The sequence below is a fragment of the Scomber scombrus genome, chromosome 3, assembly GCF_963691925.1.
Source record: "Scomber scombrus chromosome 3, fScoSco1.1, whole genome shotgun sequence".
Lineage (NCBI taxonomy): Eukaryota > Metazoa > Chordata > Actinopteri > Scombriformes > Scombridae > Scomber > Scomber scombrus.
In genome coordinates, this window is record NC_084972.1 from 21,837,602 (window position 1) to 21,860,913 (window position 23,312).

Consider the following 23,312-nt stretch of genomic DNA (forward strand, 5'->3'; position numbering starts at 1 on the left):
ATCAGATCATGTATGTCTGCTATTTTACACTCACTATCCACTTAGAATGGTAATGAAGTTGGGTGTGAGAGGGAGGAAGAGGGCAACCAGTGCACTGGCAAACAGTGACAATGTGCTTTGGCAGGAATTTTTCCTGCTCTGACCTGGATTCAACACCCTCCATATCAATGAAAATGTCATCCAGCAAAGAAGAACATCTGAAAAAGCATGATTAATATTTCATGTTCTCATTCCTTCATTCATAACACTCTATTCAGCATTTTTAAGCAGTATATAAACATGTATGGTCGTTTATAACTAATTATACAGTAGTTGTGAGCAGATATAAGTGTTTATTAATGTATATGTCAACAACTATAACTCTTCCTGTGACCACCTATAACCAGATGCTGGTGTATTACCAGATACTGAGTGAAAATATGGAAGAAAAAAACCCTGTAATAATACAAGATATGCCTTCACAGGAGAATTTACAATTGTTGACAAAACACTCTACATTAATAAATCCTTAAAATGAACTTATGTGCTTATAACTACATTATATTGTGTCCTAAACATTTATTAAATCTTTACATAATGTTAATAAATGCTAAATAAGTCGGGTTAAGTGTTACCATACAACATAACTCAAAAAAAGATCAAGCCTATAATAAAAATAAATGGCATATTTCAGGGCAGACTATTCAGAATGAAGAGGGAGAACATCATTATGGAAACTTGGTGGAAATGCATTTTATAGCAATAAACAGAAGAAATGGAGAGCAATTCGACAGCGTGTGGAAAAGTCATCCGTCAGTAGAGCCCAGGATGCGGAAAATGAAATGCTGAATTAAACCGGCTATCGATACCGTTGAAGGATTTATCCCTCATATCATACCAGTGGCTCCTACCAGGGGTAGAATGCCTGCTAACCTAATCTACATGTAAATGTCTGGTGTGTCACTCACTTTGACATACTGTCCCGCAAAGTCAGTGACCTCTGGAGTGAAGCAGCCCGAGGCGTCCACAGGGCAGATAGGAGCCTGGTCTCTCTGGATGATGTTGTATTCAGTGCACACCCTGTAATCATCCTACAGGGGAGATAATGTACAGTTTAGAGACTTGAGAAACGGTATCTTATTATATGATGTTCTCATTGTAATTCACAGCAAAAATATCCATCGCAATAAAGTCGTAATGTAGCCTAAGACTGCATCCTGAAAATGTATTTGTAATGAAGATACATTATCTTGACACTAATACAGGGATCCATTTCATTTTCAACTTGTAATTTGTTTCAAAAATATTCTCTTAACAGATGAAACTCTAACGCCTTTGGCAGAGAGTGTCACTAGTTTAAAGACATGTTATGACCCCATATTGAATACCTTGTTTGGCTTTGCAGGGCTGAAGCAAGCGATACTGGTATGTGACAGCTATGCATGAAAGATCTGAGTGCTGTCCAGCTGTAAATGTATTTTGTATTCAAACACCCTGTCAAGATCTAAGACAGATGGCTAACAGGGACATTTCACACCTAGTCATAAGAACATAAAAAATGAAAAATGTAGTTCAGTGGTGCATTTCTTTTCATGTATGTATGTCTTCAGAGCAAAGGTATCCCTGTATCAGATTTAAACCAACAAATGAATGCAAATGTGATCACTAAATAACAGAACTGTTGCATTTAAATGCATGTGCCAGTGAGATGCTGATGTTAAGGGTTTCGTCAACAGTCCCATGGGGGGTGAGCTTCAGTAAAATAAGCAGAGACCAAAAGAGTGAGCCAAGACACAGAAGGACTGAGTGTGTACCCACAGCTGGCTACAGCCACAGGGGTATCCATCTGCCCTTGACAAGGGCATCTAACCTATTAGCAATGACCCAATACCTCTGATAGCACTGCAACACTGGCTTATAGACTTTTAGAGTGCACAGATATGCTATTCAATACAAATATTTCCTAACACATTTTTCAATAAGCATATGAATATGTTCACACCCAATGTTTGTATAGAAAAGAAACTTGGTACACATTAAATGCTGGGTTACTTTTTAAAGGGATATATAAACCGTTGTCTGCATGTGTTGAGGACATGCTTCTAGGAGGACATGGAAGATTTAACACTTTTTCTCCATAGGATAGTAGTGAAGCCATCCATGAAGTTACCCTCTGCAAGCACTAGACAAAAGGTGACCTTGTTTTCCTCATGAGCACGTTTCTACCTATTTCTACCTTCTCTTCATTCCAAATCATACAAAGAAGTGGTCCACATTATAATTTAAAGGAGGGCAGGCATGGTGAGCCTTTAAGTTTCCTTTTGTTGGTTTTGGTCTCAATTGAGAGTCGTAATGCTTTTGATAAACTGCTACAATTATATCTATGATTCAATAGCATCTGACTATTCTGGAAAGTGTCTCTTTTCTCACATTAAATCTGAGTTTAAATCGTGTAGGTATAAGCATGACGTCACAACTAGTTTGGAAGCCAACTGTGGTCCAATATTCAAGTTATGTAAGTGTAATATGGAAAGTTGGAACCTCCGGTGTACATCCATTGAAAATGGATTGAAAATGATAACATTTTATTGAAGTAAGAGAGATCTTGTAGCAAGGTATTTAACTTTTGCATTTTCAAAGATCCAGAATTTCTCAATGAGGAAGATTCAAGGAGGAAATTTAATTTTAAGATTTTTTTAGCAAGGCAAATAAAGTTTGTGGAAAAACCATATCAGACACAAATTATTATTGTAAGCAGTGTATTCTTAGATGTGTTAAAAGGAGACTGCAATCAATTTATAAAGCAAAAATGCTAAACATGATCTGATTTGTGCTTCTCAACTAACTAGTAATGGACACTACATAACACTATGTAACAGAATATTCTCTGTAGATACAACAGTGACCAAGAGAAAGAAACGGCAAAATACTTACAGCTCCAAAATAGGGTGCCTGATGGACCACTCCTGTGCCCTCTTCCTCCTTGACGTAGTTATCCATCACCACCTGGAACGCTCCTTTCTCTCCACACTGCAGTGAAACAAGGACAAGGGGAATTAGATGAGGACGGCGAGGAAGCAAAAGTAGTAAAGTCACAGATAATGAGAGAGATCAAGAGACAGATTTAGAGGACGTAAACAAAGATGCCAATTTGTGGTAAGACAGGTAATTAAAGTGAGACATAGGTCTGTCTTCATTTTGTGACATAAAAACAAGTAGCAGCCAGAGACAAGAGCAAAGAGTCTACAAACCTTGGCAAAGTATTGGAAAAGAGGCTTGTATTTCTTTCCTTTCAGTGCCTTTCCAGGAAATCTAAAAAAAAACAACAACAACAACAATAAAACACTTTAAAATCATTGTGTAAATGTCCATTATTCTTTCCACCTTCCCTGCATAAACAAACATACACTGTAAAATAAAGGTAACCCCCCCCCCCCCCCCCCCCCCCCCCCAAAAAAAAAAAAAGGTCCCTTTACACAATGGTACAAGGACATCACTCCTTACTGATGATGGGGGAAGACATCCCTCCCTCACTATTTAAAATCCTACTTACATCCCTCCACTTTTCCTCACTCAAATGTCTCTTAATTTAAATAAATTATAAAGGCAATACATAGATTACACCTATACCACATCTTCCCATCTCTTGAATGTGAGATGTGTTGCTCTGTTGAAGGATGACTAACACATCTTTTCTGGTTTTGCTCTACATTGTACAACGTTTGGACTGCAATTTTTGAGTCTCAGCCTATTCCAGAGACCTTCAGCCCAACCACGACCTGAACCTGGATGCACTGCAGAAACTTTTGAGCTGCTGTAAGATACACTGATTGCACTGCGCCCAGGACTGGCGGTTGTTACAAAACTTTTTCTCCTGACCTGAAAGTCAACCACTCCACCCAGCTTTGCACACTGGCTCAAGGAGGAGATGTCTATTATACAAATGGAAACACTGCATCTGCACAAACTCAACACACACATATGGGGACCTTTCCTGGCACAGTGTCATTAATATGGACTTTCACCTGCCAAGGAAACAAGAGTGGGTGTGGTGTTAAACTGGATTAATTTATTAATGTGCCTTTCCCTTTCTCCTGAGAACATTTAAAAACACTAATAATGTAATCTTGTAAACTGTCTGGTAGCCTTTTTTTTTTGTTCTGTTTGTGCTCTATTTGGTGTTGTCCTTAAGTATTTTTAGTATGTCCTTTCAGTATGATGAAAACTGTAAATAAAGTATTAAAAAAAAAAAAAGCCTGAACAGTGTCCTCTGACTGTCCAGCCGCGGAGAGAAAAGAGGATTTGATCAACATGTCAATAGTTATTATTCACTTACTATTAGCACATAGCAACACACTTTAGGAGCATAAGGGGGATTTGAGGACTTTCTTTGCCCTAGGTTTCACCTCTGCTATGCTACACTGCAGAAACACTGAAGACACTACTCAGCGTTTATATATTCAGAGTCAGGATTCTCCTAAAAAGAATGCTACAGGTGAACATGAATTAAATATTAAATGAGGCAGTAAGAACAATGTTCTCTCTAGTGAAGACGGACATATAATATTTATCTTGAAGTATGTACTTAGGAATAATTTAAACACATTATTATGATATTGAGAAAAATATCTACCAAGATGTGAATGCCATGTCCTTACTCTTACATATTTGTATATAAGTATATAACCTTAATTCTCCTATTTGATCAGTTTTATTCCATTTTATTTGTACCATTTTTCTGTCCTTTTATATTGCACTCTTTCTTAATGTCTTTATATGAAGCACTTTGAATTGCCTTGTTGTTGAATTGTGCCATACAAATAAACTGCCTTACTTTTATAGAATATACATACTGTAAAATTTTAAGCTGAGGAACCTGATGACAAAATCTACCTTTCAGTATACCATAACATGCTGGAAAATGTATTTCCACTGCCTCAGCGTCTCGTGAGATTTCTATGTAAAGGTTTAAGTTTGTTTTGGCAACCGAGTCAGTCAATAATGATCTCCTGTTTTTGTTATAATCATTCAAATCCTTCATCTGTAGATGGAGACTTTGTGCTTGTGGAAGAACAGCTCTTGCCAGAGTACAATGTTCCTCAACATGTCATTTTTCAGTGCCAGTTAATTTGTCCAATATTTGGGATGAGTAGGTCTAACTAAAATGTGCTCCAGTGTGTCTCAGTACATTCTGTATCTTTTATTCACTGAGGTGTTTTCTTCATCTCATCTCATTTTTCCCTTCCTCCATTGCTCCATAGTCATCCAGTGAACTAGGAAATTGGGAATTTGGGTTTGAGTTTTCCAACAACTTAAAAGTTTTAAAGGAAGTACACAACTATAGCAGAGACTTGACAATTGGTCATTTTATGAGTTTTCAAAGCATGATGAGCTCATGTTACCATCCAACCACAGCTGTATCAATTGGAAAAAATAAAATCAACATTATTGACAAAAAGAAAGTCATCTTATTGATACAGAGATATTGCAAACATGCTTCACTTGATACTTTAATGTAATTTAACATCTCTGACCTTTTCAATTATGTTTACAGTGATTTTTTACACCAAGTATTCTGTCCAACCCAGAAAGATGTAATGCAATAGGACAGGACTGTACTTTCACATCATTTTGAAGAAATTATATATTGGTCTTTTTCACACTGGTTTTATAAGTGGCTGTAAAGACTTTTGTACTCACTTCTCCAGGATAGTGTACTCACTCTCCGTCTTAAACAGAGCTCCCAGTCTGGCCTCCATCATGATGTAGGTCTTGCCAGTGGTGTTATCTGAGAGACACAGAGAGAAAAGATCTGAGTGCATTTGTTGAGTGATGTAACAAAAGGTTTTTATATCTTCATGCAAAGCGTCTACATCAAGCTACTGATATTGAATTCTGTACTGACTGAAAAATATACAGACAGAGTACAGCAACTGAAAGGATGTCAAACAGACAGAACAGTAATGAGCAGAAGAGGCTTATAACATTTAACAAATAGCATGAAGTGAAAGTTACAGTGTACATTAAAAGGTAAAGGACATAAGCGACATCATTATTGACCTGTAAGATTGAAAATAAACACAAAGAATGATATTTACTAAGCCTGTTGGAAATTATTGCAATTTTTGTCACTGCAATTTTTCTTTTCATCTAGTGGGGCTTTTACTAAGATTTGAAAAGTAAAAAAGCCAAGCTGCAGTTCTTCTGATCTGAATGAGGTACCACTAAGTAAGAGCTGATGTCTGGAAAGGAATGGAGCACAAACAAAAGTGTTGAACTTGGATGACGGCTTGGATATCGTGATGATGTAAGTTCAAAAAATATATCAGTGATTTAATACCTTACGAAACATCAGTGGCAGATTTTTGTCAAACTTTAAAACTCTTGTTATAAGACTGTACTTGTATATAAATCATATAACAGTTAATAACTGTAACAGGCTGCCTCAGTGATACTGTGCTGGACTGGAGCTGCTGAAACATTAAAAGTCAAGAAACATTAGAAGAAGGGAAACAAAACAGTGAAGTCTCTCTCTCACTCTTGCTCTTTTGTCTTGTGTTGTGTTGCTGAGCAGAGCAATCTGATCCACTAAAATAACTCTGTAATGGCTCTTTTTAAACTCCATCTCTCTCTCTCTCTCTGCTATAGTCTCTCAACTTCTATGCACTGCAGGTTTTAAACTCGCTTTTCTCAAATGTTAAATGTCAGACACAGGTTCCTCTGCTGCAGCGGTCAGTCTGTGGTGATAAATCAGGTGCTCCGGATATTTCCACACATTTCCATTCCTTCCTTCCATATTTCACACCTCTAAACATGACCCCAACCATGCCATTTTCATTTGAGACGCTTTTCTTCAATTTTATGAGCAAAATGTTGGTGAAACCATTTAGTAAATAAGGAGAAATACAATTTGGCTGTTTAGCCCCTAAAAATGGGCCACAGATACCAAATTTTCGCCAATGTGTTCATCCTACACATTTGACATAGTTGGAGGTCATTAAAAAGATGCATAATGCTCACCAGTTAATTAACAAAAATGTTAATTTTCTGCTAATCTTGCCACACTCTCAGTACTTGTAATGAAGTGGGAGTGAAGATACTGATCAATATGATGTAAAATGATTTTTTGCCACCTTTATGTTTATTGATCAGAATTTCATGTATGACAAACAGCAACACATCAAAAACGGTTCGAATCCACATATCTAACTGCTGTGCTACATACAAATGCCCTAAAAAAAGAAGGTCAAGTCCTGCTTCATAATGATACAGTCGGCCATAAAGTCAAAGTCAGGTAATGACCCCATCATGTAGCTACAACAACTCAAACAGCAACCAGGCTTATGGAAAAGTTGCCACCTCCTGTAGGATAACTGTGAGACATTTAGGGAATCTGAGCCCTCCTGGAAAAGAAATGGCCGAATGTGAAGTTTAGGAAAACAAACATGGAGAGGTTGAGAACAGCAGGAACAGTCATTGTGAAGAGGGCAGAAACCAAATGGCCTGAGACGGTGAGACACAAAAACAGAGAGAGGAGAGCAGCATCAATAAAAGATGTTTCTTCCCCTCAGTGGTGTGACAAATGACTGCACAGCTCAGACCTGCCACTGCTGACAGCGCTCCACTCCAACAGCGACAAAAGCGCGGGGGGAAAAGAGACAGACACAGGAAGAGAGAGACGGAGAGCAAACAAGAACGACGAAGGACGAAAACAGGTGGATGTGGAAGCAAAGACAGCGATAAGAAAATGAGGGGGGAAATTAGGATGAAGATGGGAGCGAGAGGGCCGCAGATAAAAAGAGAGACTGAGCTGATACAAAAAAAAAAAAAAAACATTCATTGGTATTCCAAGGCTGTCTCCCATGCAGCACAGCACAGGCGGTGCAGTTAGGAGGGCAGACTCGTTCAGACTGTGCTTCAACAGTGCCCCCTGCAGTATCAACTGGGATATGACAAGCTTACGAGAATCTAGGTCATCCTTTTAAAAACCCACCAGTTTCTCTCTCAGGGAGCCAAAAACTACAGGAGGAGGGTACCAGAAAAACACCAGCCACCTATCTAGAGGGTTTTTTTTTCATATTTGAACAAGGACAACACTTTTATAAGTGACCTGATTTGAGCTTCATCACGTTTATTAGGTCTGAGCCACACATAGATGTACATCTCACACACTCAAAACTGTCAGTTCAAGTTGCAACAATCAGCCTTCTTCATGGACGTTGTTTGTTGTGTAGGAAAAGCACAGGTGTACATAATAAAATTAATGAGGCTTGATTCCATTTAGCTGCTTCAGTTTCAGGGTTATGGTTAACTGGGACATTTGAATATAGATTAATAAGCCGTGTTAATAGTAACACCTGTGCTTTTCCTATAATGACACAGCAAAATGTCTTCTGTAAAAATGGCTTATTGCTAAAAAAAACTAAAGATATGGTAATAAGGACATTTACAAAAAAAACTTGGCAGTTTCATAGTGTATATATAAGGCTAAGGAATATGTATACAGCATATTTTTAAACATTATAAACAAATCAATCAATTGAAAGGTAAAAAATAATACATTTCTGCCAAGGATTCAGAGTTTACAGCGATGTCTTTAGATTTACTTTGTCCGAAAAGCCCAAAAATTCAAAGATATCCAATTTAAGCAGCAAATTCTCATATTTAAGATGATTTTTTAAAAATTAACTGACTTTCAAAATGACCAATTTCAACAAATCATTTTGGAGGTAACATACACTAAGATGCCAGTTTATTATTAGGGACACTATGCTAAGACTAAGGCAATCAAAACAGCCCTGCAATAAATTCATTTTTTTAAATGGGGTTGAGATTAATATTAGAAAGAATTCTCAGTATAACCAAATACAAATTAACAGCACCACAAACTACAACATCCAACATGACTTGACTTTTTTTTTGGAATTAAATTTGGTTGGTGTCTGTTGTGTATTAAAAGGCCTGTCGATATGAGAGAGACTCCAGGTTCATTTTGGATCAGATTGTTTCTTCACAAAGACTTCCAATTTCAAATTGTGCTTTTAATGAGGTACTGCTTAAAACTGCACATTATATAGCACATTATATGTAAAGCATTATAAGGGGACTTCCATGTGAACTGACTGTACAGAATCATCTTTGTCACACACAGGATCAGCAGGTTTTAGCAGTAGAGCTCCTCACTGCTGACTGAAAGCATCGCTGTCGGCTCAGCTGTGATACACAGTGCGTTATTATTTCCCCATTACAAAGCTTATTAAGACCATCAGGAACAATCATGATGAGATAACTGCAGTAATAGTTGGCTGCTGAGTCTTGTGTGGGCTTAGTTTTGTACTGAACTGAATGTAAGTTTGATTTAATGTATTCATTAATTTTGTGTTGTGCATACTAAACAGTGATGCAGTTTTCTAGCTTAGAATAAAGTGAACAAACTGCATCAGTCACAACAAATCTTTGAAATGAACAAAGCGATTTAAATCAACAGTGATTAAGCGATGATTGTTATTTCCATCTTTGCATCATTCATTATTATTTAATGGTATTTCGTTTAAACCAGAGAGGGTCATTTCACATGGTTCACATGCAGTTGGAGGACAGTCATGTTTTTAATGAGCCTACACGACCATCAGTTATGCTTTATTAGCATCAAGTTACTGCTCATTTAAGAAGCTGCAATCAGGGGATTTTGGCATTTCTCCTTCAAAAAATAACTCAAAACTATTAATCAATTGTCAGAATAGTTGCTGGTTAATTTTCTGTCACTTAACTAATGAAATAAACATCGTGTAATCATTGTAGCTGTATTCCAGTCAGTGTCCATTGTGAAACAACTAAAGACATTCTATTTATCAGCCATCTCATAACCAAAGGCTGAAAAATCCACCAACACGTTATAGTATAAAAATCCCTTCCTCTGGGTGCAGTCTGCTGAGGCAACACTCCTCTGCTAATTTGTTCTTGTTTGTTCTTTCTGAATAAAAAACAAGCATCAGCTTATTCTGAGGTCCACAACACTAAACCCACACGGGAAGCGAGATTTTCAGTGGGATAACATTGGCTTGAGGCTAGAAGCATTTAATAAACATTGTTCAACAAAATGACCAATCCTGGTAATTCAAGTAGCCAAAAGACATGTTTGTGAGCAGATACTTCCTTCTTTTCCTAAAATTACTTCAAGGAAACAGTGGTGATTTCTTTGCAGTCTTTATCCTACCAAAATGACAGCACTGGGACCATGATTCTAACTGGAGAAAAAACATTTCAAACCAACAAGCTCAGCAGAGAAAAACGAATTCTCAGTCAGCGCATCAGTAGTTGTTTACATGAAGTCTCATCTCTCACCTTTGACCTTGACGTACGAAAACTCTGGGTTGACACACAGGGCCAGGTTGCTCGGCAGTGTCCAGGGTGTGGTTGTCCAGGCGATCAAAGCCACATCCTCATTCTCAACCAGTGGGAAGGTAACAATCACCGACGGGTCCTGAACATCCTGGAGACAAAAAACGAAACACAGATATTTGTTTTTACAGTCAGCTCGCTGTCGGTGATCTTATTGTGTTGTTTAGAGAAAAAAACATGAATACTGCAGAGCAGGTGTGAAATGATCGGGTTTTGTGTGCATACCTTGTAGTTCTGATGGGACTCAAAGTTGGAGAGGGGGGTGTTGCAGGCAGTGGAAAAAGGCATCACCTTGACTCCTCGGTACACCATTCCCTTGTCATACAGCTGTTTAAACACCCACCTAAAAAAATAAGACATATACAAAATATAAGATGGGGATGGGTCAAGTCTGGTTTGTGTTGCATTTTTAATTATATGTTGCTTTTTAATGTTTTATTGTAAGCTGATTGCCAATTATCATCATTGTGCCATCATTGCCATTATAACCATCTATTCACCCATGTGACGTACGTGCTTAATGCCTGACTGCAAAAAAATGGCCTTCAAGATAATAATCAAGTTTAAGAATTGATACAGTGAAGTAGATACCCAACTTCATATGAAAAGAGAACACAGACTCCTAGTATATCAATAATGTAAAATATCATAGTATAAGTATATAAAAATACTACTACAAGCTCCTAAAGTGTGTATTTAAGTAGAGTTAAAACTATGCATCTTTAAGCCAAAAATGTTAGAGATAAGATCGCAATTTTTCTGACATACATACCAGACAGTCTCCATGAACCACGGGTAGAGAGTCTTGTAGTCATTTTTGAAGTCGATCCACCTGCCCATCCTCCTTACAGACGTCTAGGAACAAAAAGCATACACACAAAATTCAAATGTGTAAAAATGATCATATACCAAAATTTTGTAGCACAAGCTTTTATGAGCTGTAAAATTCAGGTGAAATATGCATGTTAGGATGTCACAATCAAGTTCCTTCCTGATCTGAGTCCTATAGTATTAGTTATCTGTTGATACAGAGTCTGATCCAATACTTATATTTACATATCAGCAGAACAGGTGTAGTCTGCTGAGTTTGGCAGACACTTTTCACCAGCTTCTCAGTCAAAATACAAAACATATTGTTTCAAAACTATTAAATAGGTCATTAATAATTGATTAGTTTAGTGAATCTTTGTATTTTACCAAATAGAACATCACTTGCTCTAGTTTGCCAAAATCAATTTTCAAAATGGCACATTTTCACTCACACACAGTACCAATCAAAGGTTTTGACTAGGGGTGTGACGATACACTCAGCTCACGAGACGAGACGAGATATTGGGTTCACGAGATCGAGACGAGACTAGATTTTAACTATATTTTTAAGAAAACTTCAATGAGGAAATACATGACTGTTCTTTTATTTGAAATTCACAAAATGGAAATTGAATTGAAATGTTTTAACTAATCATCTTGTAATGAATCACTTTAGTTCTACTTTCTAAATATATAACTATCATATGCAGTATGCAGCACTGTAAAAGGTTTCCCCATATAGATATTTTATAGATGGATAATTTAGGTATTTATGGAAATAACAACCATAAATACAAAAGTTAGATACAGTCACAAATACCAAATATATAAATTAGGGCCGGGATTTTAACGCGTTAATTAAGATTAATTAATTACACAATAATTGACGCGTTAAACACACTCATTTTTGCATCGCGGAACGTTTCTCACTGGATGAGTTTCAGGCGGACCGATTATACTGGAGCACCAACTAGCGTAGTTCAAACAACAACAAACCACAGTTAACATGAACGAAGTAGCTGATGAGACCGCTTTGGTTGGCCCCGTGGATGGAAGTGTGGATAAGAGCATGGTTGTGTGCAAGCTATGCAACAAGGAATTCGCATATCACCGCAGCACATCGAGCCTCAAGTATCACCTCAATCCAAAACATATAGCAGCTAGCATGGACGCTAGTGTGGTAGCTAGCTAATTTCTGATATGTACTATATTTCTAAATATGCTATTGCTACACTTAATGGCAAAAATTGCACTGGTCTGTTGGACTTGAACAAAAATAAACAATATTTGTGTTGCTTAAGCTTATGTATTCAGTCATTATTCAATCGTATACTAAAAATCCATGTGAAAAAAATTACTTCTCACTGTTCTCAGGTCAAATATTTATATGTGATTAAAATGTGATTAATTTCGATTAATTAATTACAAAGCCTCTAATTAATTAGATTAATTTTTTTAATCGAGTCCCGGCCCTAATATAAATATATATAAAATATACATATAAATTAAATAAAGAATCCAATTATCACAAAAAAAACACAGAAATAAAAATAAATTGCAGAAATCCTGTATCACATAAATACACAAGTAGAACAACATAGAAATTGTGTTAAAGGGGTGTGACGAGATCTCGTGGCACGAGATCCTTACTTAAGGATCATAGTTTTTTTCATTATGCTCACTTCCCACTCGTTAGAGTATCTCATGACAATGTTTCTGCACTGCTGGTTGTACTCTGCGATGCCCATCTTGGCCACATCTTCAGGTCCCTTGATCCCCAAAGTCTTATCAATCTCATACTCCTACAAGACACACAGGGCAAAAAGACACATAAATAAACAAAGACTTGACACTAGTGATCACACTGATGACAACTCAAAATAATAAAAAACACACAGTTGATAAAAAGCACTCGATAAAACCTTATTTTTCTGAAAATATCGCATTGACTCTAAATATTGGACTTTAAGAATATTCTGGGAAAAGACATTTAAAACAAATATTTACCACAGGGAGGCCGTGACAGTCCCAGCCAAAGCGTCGGTCCACATGGAAGCCACTCTGGTGGGCAAAGCGAGTGACAACATCCTTGATGGTACCAGCTAGGATGTGACCATAGTGGGGTAGACCAGTGGCAAAGGGAGGGCCGTCATAGAAGGTGTACCTAGTTGTGAAATGAGTGGTAAAAATGTTCTTTAAAAAATTCTCTTTACAAATGCAGTTTTGCTCTGTTCAGTATACGTCATCATGACATTTGAGCCTTTGTTGGCTAAACTAGACAAAATAATTGAAGAATAATTAATGTTAAAACACTGTAGCTACAATTTGACTGCTACATGTGAGCAAACAGTAGAAATTGTTTTTCACTGACATATAAAGCAAAAAAGTTGTAGATACTTTTTAACAAGTTTTCCCATACATTTGTGGTTCATTATTAATTTTATAAAGTTTTTCCTACTTTAATCACTTCACCCGAACTGTCTTTTTACTTAACATTGAGCCTTTGTGCCGACTGACTTTTAACACATAACACTGCTATTAACACATTAAACTGATTATAATAGTCCAGTGTTTCTTACTGAATTTTTTCATTTTACAGACAAATAATCCCTGAGATCAAATTATACAATGGAGCCTAAGAACAACTGGTTGATCAGGAAACATAACGTTTTTACTTGGCAGCACAATAGCTGAATGTCATATATTAACAACAATCCATCACCAGAAATAAAGACTCGAGTGACTATGCTCTTGTAATCAATCATTTCCCACCAAACATATCAGATTTTTCTTTGTTTAAATGATGAAGTGATAATAAACAGTTAGTAAATGTGAATACTACTGGTAGTTTAAAAAGTAGGTTAAAAGGACCCCAGCCAAAACAAAATGTTATGACCCAAAGGTTATTTTAACAACACAACAACTCTCTTGTAAATCATGAACCAGAAACAAGTGGAGTTACTTGGGCCTGTTCTTGGACTGTTTGAGGCACTCCTGGAAGCAGTCCTTTTCTTGCCAGAAATGCAGGATCTTCTCCTCCTCAGAGGGAAAGTTGATAGACTCGGGGACCGGCTCTACCATGATGTCTGTCCAACAACAGAAAAACAAGAAAGAAACTCAACAGACTTCTAAGGCAGGAAGAAAAGAAAACAACTCAATGATGGATCTTTTATCCTATTTCCTCCATGTATATATTTCCCCAAATTATTCATCGTTATCTGATGTGAGACAGTCTGAGTTAGTCAAATCAAGAGGATATCTGCCACATTTACAGTCTTTTTAGCATCAACTATTTTATTAGGGTATCTGACTGTTGTTTTAAGACAGAAAGGTTTTGAACCGGGCCTTTAATTGCCCCACGTTGCTGAAGTACGTTTTGCTCAAGTTAAGCAAAGTAACCTAAATGATGTGAGGCAAAAAGCTCAGTAAATGTCACCGTCCACACAGATCCTTATGGACCTGTCAAAGCTGTCTGTTGCTCGGTAGTTTGTCAACAGGACATAAAGTCCCCTTTAATTTTTCACATACAAAGTCAAGCCTATGTAATAAATTATATCCAAATAATGCATGAAACTTGAGAAATGTTGTCCAGAATAGTAAAGTATGTCCAATAAGTCACTTTTCCTCAGCAGCAACTTCACAAGAATGACGCCTCCTTGTTGTTAGCTAGCAGGCTAAGCTAAGCTAGCCGGTCATTAGAGTTAGTTAGCTTGTAACAAAACGAGCTGCGACGTTTGTGAAAGGCAACGTTTAAAAAGTCACACATAGTCACAGATGAACAGTGCGGCGTGGCTCTAATCAAACCTTTATGTTGTGATTTTTAGGTTTGAATGGAGATACTCACATGGTGTCTTTCCACCGGCTGCCAAAGAGACGAGAAATGATGCAAGCTGAAGTCAGCGTGGGCGGAAGTGACGAAGGCACGCAAATGGTTTATTGTATGAAAATAAAATGCACATAATGATTCTTTTGTACACAAACTCTGTTTTCTAACTATAAACCATGCATTTTTCCGTGTTATTTAATTATTTGTTTTGTTTCTTAAATATTTATTCAAATGGAGTTTTGGTGATTGATTGATTTATGTTATTTATTCTTATTATATTAAGACTACACCTTTAATGTGAAGGCATCATGACTTTATTTTATGATATATCACGACTGGCCCATGGTATAGTGTGACTATACCACAGCTAAGGAGAGTTATAAATAAGTATATCTCCTGTATTGTCTACATTTGTTTCCAGTTCAAAATGTATTTGAGAAACAAAGAAAACAAAATCCACTTTTTTGCAGTCAGCTGTAGTCTTAGGTGTCTATTTTAGTGCTATTCTGTTGCAATTCATGGATTAAACTATTATCTATCCTCCCATGTTTTTTGTATTATCCATCTTTACTTTGTGGCTGAACAGTCATATATATCCTACAGCACATTATTTAAATCCTGCATGAGAGAAAACAAGAAAAACTTTGATTGGAAACTTGGATTTATTGACAGCTTTAGTTTCTTTTCAGATGAAATTTAACAAGATGGATAATATAACAAGATTTTAGAGATGAAACCAGTGATTTCCAACCTTTTTTGGCTTTTGGCATCTTTTAAAAAAGCAGTCTTTAGCAGTCTTTCTTATGTATGAGGTGTTAACAGCTCCACCAAATAGTGAGTTTTCCCCTCCCATCTCACCTGGTTTCATTTCAATAAACAGATTTGTGTATCAGAAGTTGTTTCCCATTAATCATCTCACAACCCCTCAGATTTATCTGGCCAACCTTTAGAAGAGCCTGACCCCAAGGAACCACTGGACTAAACTAGCTGACTGTATATAAAGTAGTGTAAACTAGCTACAGCTCCAGCAGCTACATCAGTAACATGCTGCTCTAACACTGATGCTTCACTATTAATAATCTAATGATGTTATATATGATAATATGTCAGTCTGAAGGATGAATGAGTACTTTTACTTTAATACTTTTAAGTACGTTTTGCTTGCTTTACTTGGAGTATTTTTGACATCGCTGTGTTGACACGTTCTTAAGTAAAGGAGTTATTTTACCACTTCAGGAGACTACAAGTGATTTGAAACAAAGAGCAGTGAAATAAAACAAGGGAAATGCTTCAATAGCATGTTGGTAATTCGTTTTTTGCAGTTGGTACAAACTATTTGACTGTTTCTACCTCTCAAGTAGCCAAAGGTGTCCACCACTTTTTGACTCTTCATGTTTCAAGAGTAATTATTTCTAACATTTTACTCAAACTAAACAGACAAAATCAAATATACTCCTATGATACAGTACAAACAATTTTTTTTTTTAAATGTATTGATAAATTTAGTACTTTGCCAAAGTTGTTCTTTACATCCCATGGTACGTAAACACCTTTGAGCACCTCCTATTCTTTGCTGTTGCCTGTCCTTCTACTCCTGGGGTAAAATGAGGAGGGCAGGTTGGAAAAGCACAAACTGGAACAGCATGGGACAAAAATCCAAAGATGTCTGCTGCACATTATGAGGACAGGGGACACAGAACACCTGGGCAGCCATATTGTGAAATTCGCTGACGACACAGCTGTAGTGGGACTGATATCCCACAGCGACGAGTCGTCATATCCGAATAATCTCTGTATCAACGTGGGGAAGACGAAGGAGCTAGTTGTGGATTTTAGGAGGGGAAGCCACACCCCTCCCCCCTGTTCATCAATGGCACAGCTGTGGAAATGGTACACAGCTTCAAGTACCTTGGAGTCCACATTTCCAGGGACTTGAAGTGGACTATAAACACCACCAGCATCCTGAAGAAGGCCCACCAACGCCTTTATTTTCTCAGGAGAATGAGGCAGGCTGGCCTCAACACCTCAGTGGTGGCAGCTTTCTACAGGTGTGTGGTGGAGAGTACACTCACCTCCTCCATCACTATTTGGAATGGAAACTGCTCTTCTGCCGATAGAAAGGCGCTGCAGAGGATGGTGAAAATTGCCCAGAAAATCACCTGCAGCAGTCTTCCATCCATTGAGGACATCTACATCAGGAGGCTGCGGAGCATGAAGGCCAGAACTACAAGGCTCAAGTGCAGCTTCTACCTGAGGCTGTCAGACTGATTAACTCCATACATCACTGAATGCACTATATGCACTTTCATCCTCCTCCTGCCTTGCCTTATATACCTAATACAACATGCTGCTTTGTTTTAGCGTTGTTTTTAATCTACTGCACCTGGTTAGGTATTATACATATTGTTGTTTTATTTATATTTTTTAGCCTGAGTGTGATTTATTATAGCTTATTTTTAGACTTACTCATTGTACTGTACGCTGCTGGACTTGAGTACAAATTTCGTGTATTTCATGTAAATGACAAATAAACGTTGAATATGAGGTTTTTTATTTTATTTAGCCTTTATTTAACCAGGTTAGTTGACTAAATGTATAAATGGAGTGAGAATAAAGTATTCCAAAAACAGTCACTCAGCTTTAAAAGTCATCCATTACTTTTCTTTGCCAGTGACACTTGTGTAACATTAGTTATGCTGTGCAGGCAAATAGTGTTCCCAGTGATGATAGTGCAAGCATATGAGAGAAGACAGCAAGAGAAAGACAGAAAATTGACTTTTTAGTATATTTGAGAACTGTTACTATAGAAAAGAAAAGGTACATGTTCTACTTTCCATTTTATAAACAGCATTTTCATCAAACACAGGGTGTAATCTTTCTTTTCCACAGTGCAGTTTAGGAGTTGTTTCCCACATTCACAACAATACTGAAGCCTGCCTGAATATTTTGATAAACCTTTATCCGCCCGATTTAACTGGCTACATCTAACTAGTAAAGGGAAGCTCAAAGTCATGGTAATGAAGAAATAACATTTTTAAACTTTAATTACCTCTATTCATGTGACTGACTAGACACACACCTCTATGTGATTCATCCAAAAGAATCAGATTGAGATATTATAACCGATAGAAACAGAGGACCAATCTGATGTGTTTGTTAACAAAGCATAGCTTTATTGTGATGGTGGTAACACAGTCAATGAAACACTGAAAGACACGGGTGACAGGATGGCCGCTTATTTCTGCGCTGCCTGCTTTACTGCTGCCTTTGCGCCCTTCTTGTTGTGCTTCTTAGCAAAGCGCATGTTCCTCAGGAACTTAGGGTCCACCTGCAGCAGAGAAAAATAGAGTTAGCAGGTCAGGTGAGCAAAAGGAGCACACATATGGATGTGGTGCACAATCAGGATGCACTTTTTTTTGAATGTAACAACAAACATGATATCACAATAAATCAGAAGATACAAGAGAACAAGCTTGGGGAGAAAAGACCAAACAAACACTATCTGCATTAAGTTAGTGAAGGGCGAGAGGATGTTGAGACTGTAATAGTCTGCATCAAGAAAAAAAAAAAAAGATTTCACTTCTATTATGATAATGTCCTTTACCAAACCTAATGAGCAAAAAAGTACAGTATTGCACTTCACATTGTCTTCATGCAGACGGTACAAGCAATAATCATTAGCTACTGTAAAAGGACAGTAGTGTCCAACATTAGAGCAGGCAGCACAACACGAAGAACAGCTGTTGAAGGAATTCAGTCGTGCTTGTCTAACTCCTTATTTTACAGTAAAAATCAGAGCTACATCTCTGGCTCCCTTTAGGTGATAAGTCGAAGCTTCTATAGTCTTGGTTACGCTGGATGATATTGCGTTTTCTTGGCCTTTTATCAATGATTTTTCAGGTTTTGGTACCCATTTGAGATATTACTTTGGACTGAAAAGTAACCTCGTCTTTCAATCCAGTTGTATAGAGCAGATTGCACAACTTTACATGGTAACAGCACATAATTTTAATGAGAGCTGTAGGTGGACACATCTGTTCTTCCTCTCCATTGCTGAGTTTCCAAAACTGACACTGAATTTAAATCCACTATTTATTACATGTAAGATATGTTTACATTGATGTCCTGCAGAATGTCCTGTTCTCTCTGTGCAGTTTGTCACATGGTGAAATACACACTAGTCACGTATGATGAGACTGAGATCACACAGAGGCCTGAATTGAGTATTGTATTTCGATTCATTGTGCAGTCCCAGTTTCACTTAAGACATCTGCTCAGATGAAGAAGACTATTAATCAGGATCAAATGTTTCCTACCAGTCTACAACATGGAAAATCTGAAGGGTCTTGTTCTCAGCATTATACTGAAACATTCCTACACTGTACACTGACCAAAATAGCAACAAGCAGCAGAAACTAAAAGTCTGAAAAATGAGCCAAAATTCTCATAATGAGCCCCAAAGGGTGCATCAACTCCAGTGATGCTTTCAGAGTTTTTAATCTGCTACTACGGCAGTGAATGAAAGCAGCCACATTGCAGGTTAAGTGTAACATCAGTCTAATAAAAGATGCTTTCAAGTGGAGCCAGCAAACCAATTCCAAGAGTCCACTGAATAGGAGATAGTGCTACATTTTGAATGTATATATATTTGAAATACAATTTTTACTCTTTTGTCAATCTTTATTTACTTAACTTTGGCAATATTGCTTTCATAAAACCACAAAGATTATGCAAAACGCCATCAGGCGCTGAGAGACACTCAAGCTGATTCAAAATCTTCAATCTGATGACTTTGATTAATTTATATGGCTTTATTCGAAGCAATAGTTAGGCCTAGTTGTGTGAATAAACACTTCTATAAAAATACTTAATCGCAACACAAAAATAACAATGTCTCCGCAATTCAAGCAACAGCTCCTTTTTAAAAAGAGTGTTTGGTGCAACAATATCACAGCATCATTTTCCATTTAACATCATTTTATCTTCAATATCACAATCTAAATAACATTAATGCCTCTTATGGAGTTTTGGTGAGCAGGCACATAGAGAACAGAAACGCAAGATGTCAGATCCATGGAAAATAGACTGTAAATTTGTTGGTAATTAAGGACTTCAAATTCACTTGTCGCTGATGCTGACTAACAGGGCTCAACGGGCAGATTTGTTGCTCCACTAGAAACATCTATAAATGCACAGTAGGAGCATTTATTCACTGACAAATGGCATAAACTGTACACACACTATACAAATGTTCCCACTTAACATAATACTTCTAACTTCATACTGTCTGCTCCAGTCTGACAGCCACCACCACACCTGCACTCACTCTCTCGACCACAACCTCACCTAACCTATTCCGAAGGTAAGTAGACCATGGTTTCAGAAAGTGGTGGGGGTAAAGGAGGAAAGGGATTCCTTATGCATTTCACACAAGTCAGTCATGTACTGTCAACACTGGTCAAAAACTGTACGTACCCCCTTCAGTGACTCATAACGCTGAGATCTGGGCTTCTTGATGCCATTCCTGTGGGCTTTACGAGCTGTATAACAGAGGAGAAATTGGAGGAAAAATAATTAAATTCATCCATCTCATTCACAATAGACTCTGAATCTAAATTTCTCTTACTTTTTCAATTCCAAAGAGAAATCAGTATTACACCAAAAAGGGTTCAAGATTTACTGTCTTCTGTCCATGTGCTAAATGGATGATGAATGTTCAAATTTTACCAGCCACACAATAAATTACTGCTGTTTTTTAGCATGTGAGCGAAGCAAATCTACCAGCTTGATTATTGATTCTTTTTCTGGATGAATGATTACAAAAATGCATGAGCTGTATTTAAGGATGGGAACTTCTTGTGTGGCTTCTTGATCGTAGAGAATATAAGTTAAGTTTTATTCTCGTTTACGTTTGACACTGTTGCAGATGTATTTTGGACCCTTACATTTACAGTACATGACACAATAATTACTAATAAACAGCTATTGTAGTAGAGAGGACTACATGGAAGTTGCAGTCTATGCAAAACTAAAACTAATGCATTGTGCATTAGTTTTAAACACTAAACAAGTGAAGGCAGCAGCTTAATGCAGTCATACTCACACTGGTTGTGGGTTGTGTGGTTCTTGGACTTTGCCATTTTGACTCTGGTTTATCTAAAGAAGGAAAACAAGAGAAAGTAGAGGGTTATTTTAAACTATCATCACATATATGAAGTAAGTAGCATGCTAGTTAAGATGAGTAACTTTGATTCGCTGGTTAGCCGGCAACGCTAAATAAGATGTGTGTACAGTGAAAACTACCGTACGCTCAAGACTAAACCTTAAGCACGGTTATTACAGTATTTAAGCCATTATTTAGTTGCATATTGATGTAATGTCTGGTTGCTAGCCAGTGTGAAGCTCCGGCTATGCTACACGAAGCTAACACACTTTCTATCTCATTTTTTGTCTTTATTTAAGATAATTTCTACAACATACTGCTATGAATTTATAGTCCGTAAAGTGCTCTATTAAAATCAGTAGCTGTTTCTGAGAGGACACGTAAAATACACAGAGATGGATTCAGATTTTAAAAAGTCCACTGGGGTGAAAACATTAGATACCTGCCACACGAACGGACGACAACCGGAAGAGAAAGAAAAACAAACCAGGAAGAAGAGAAAAACACTCCGAGCTCAAGAGGAGAAGTCAGCGGGGAAAAAAGATGCATCTGAAACCACGACACTGCAGCCTGCTGGTTGGTTTGTGGTATTACAGGTGAAAGTCTGCAGTGGGCCACATGGTGTCACTCTCCAGACATGATATTATAGTAGAAATAAAAAACAGTTTGTTAGTGTGGCTGCGTCTATTACTTAAAAAATACCCACTTAAACTGTCGTAGTTGACACATGCTTCAATAAAACTTTGTAATTTTCTCATTTTTCTCATACTCGTTTTATCTCTCTAAGTGGTGACTGGTATATATTTTTTGTACTATATCATAGGAGTATAAAGTAGCGGAAAATGGAAATGCTCAAGTAAAATGCCTTGAAATTGTACAAACTACAGTACTGTAGTATCTTATGTATAGCTATTTGTGTATAGTAAATGTACATAGTTACTTTCCACCACTGTCAGCCTCTTAATAGTCATGATGAAGACATAAATGGTCGAACTCTATTTATCTGATTTGTTTTTTTCTCTATTTGTTCTCTATGCAACACTGTTGTGTTTTCAGGACTACATCTCATTTTTATTTATTTTATTCTACACTTTTGTTAATCTTCCCCTCAAACCTCATAATTATATCTGTGTCTTTAATTAACTGCATTTCTCAGTCTCTTGAAAATTTGATTTTGGTCAACTTTGTTGTTTTCACATGTGCTCTATAAATACATTGACTGGACTTGATAAAAAATTAAATGTGTGTGTCTGTGTGTGTGTGTATGTGATTGCCCACACATCTATGAGTCATATATGTGCACAAAGTTAAGACATGTTCTGTTTTTCTTGTTGCATTAATTAGAAATGAAAGTGTGGCAATGACACGACTTCTTGGAAGACTGGAGTTTCATTTCTAAATGACCTGAACATTGTTATATTTAGCTTTTACTTTTGTGTTATGAAATACTGGATTTATCTAATCAAGTTACTAAAAGTATTTAAAATTAATCAGAACAATCTTATTTGTGGTTGCAATAGCCTCTTTTACCTCATACATACAATACCTGCTTGTTGTTTATTTTCTGTTTATACTGTATAACATATATTGACTGTATAGATATTCAACTGTATTTGTGTGCAATGACAGTAAAGTTGAATGTATTAATAGCTCAAAATTGTGACATATTAAGTAAAAACTATGAGGTGTTAAGCAACAATTCTGACTTTTAAAGTCAAAACTATGAGATAAGTGATAAATGTGATTCACAAAGTCAAATTAATGATAGAAAGCCAAACAATTAAACGTGACTGTTTTTATGTAATTTCTACAATTTGATAAATTATTTTCCCAGGTCAATTTTCTGTGTATGTGTGAGAGATCAAAGCTCTCATACAATATATTTGGCTCATTAAAATGCAGCTATTATCTAGTCTAGACCACACTGGGCATATGTCAGTCTGAATGAGATGCTTTTTAAGGATCCACCACCGCTCTTTGTCACTTTCAGCTGAGGTCAAAACATTGTGAGCAGAACAGTGAGTGAGGTGATGGACAGATTGTAAAGCATCCAGGATTTATAGTCAGATCCACAGAGATTACAGGGCTGGCCCTTTGATATGTTGTGATGGATGTGAACAGATGCAGAGACAT

General features: G+C 37.0%; 2 protein-coding genes across 2 annotated transcripts in view; both read right to left on the reverse strand.

Annotated features, from left to right (window-relative positions):
• iars1 (isoleucyl-tRNA synthetase 1) overlaps positions 1-15,062 on the reverse strand; it is a 55,956-nt gene extending 40,894 nt beyond the window's left edge. Inside the window, exons 1-11 of the mRNA XM_062415636.1 lie at positions 15,035-15,062; positions 14,153-14,276; positions 13,198-13,354; positions 12,873-12,992; positions 11,153-11,235; positions 10,606-10,723; positions 10,324-10,471; positions 5,680-5,767; positions 3,231-3,291; positions 2,914-3,009; positions 948-1,070 (exon numbers count right to left, since the gene is read on the reverse strand). Of these exons, the coding sequence (XP_062271620.1) occupies positions 948-1,070; positions 2,914-3,009; positions 3,231-3,291; positions 5,680-5,767; positions 10,324-10,471; positions 10,606-10,723; positions 11,153-11,235; positions 12,873-12,992; positions 13,198-13,354; positions 14,153-14,271 (1,113 nt within the window). The 5' untranslated portion in view covers positions 14,272-14,276; positions 15,035-15,062. The remainder of the gene's footprint in view (positions 1-947; positions 1,071-2,913; positions 3,010-3,230; positions 3,292-5,679; positions 5,768-10,323; positions 10,472-10,605; positions 10,724-11,152; positions 11,236-12,872; positions 12,993-13,197; positions 13,355-14,152; positions 14,277-15,034) is intronic.
• Positions 15,063-18,164: 3,102 nt separating this feature from the next.
• On the reverse strand, positions 18,165-21,666 carry rpl29 (ribosomal protein L29). Its single transcript, XM_062416480.1, has 4 exons — positions 21,622-21,666; positions 21,120-21,172; positions 20,492-20,556; positions 18,165-18,344 (listed from the first exon to the last, which is right to left on the reverse strand). The coding sequence occupies exons 2-4, from the start codon at positions 21,154-21,156 to the stop codon at positions 18,252-18,254; spliced, it is 195 nt and encodes a 64-aa protein (XP_062272464.1). The 5' UTR covers positions 21,157-21,172; positions 21,622-21,666; the 3' UTR covers positions 18,165-18,251.
• Positions 21,667-23,312: the final 1,646 nt, after the last annotated feature.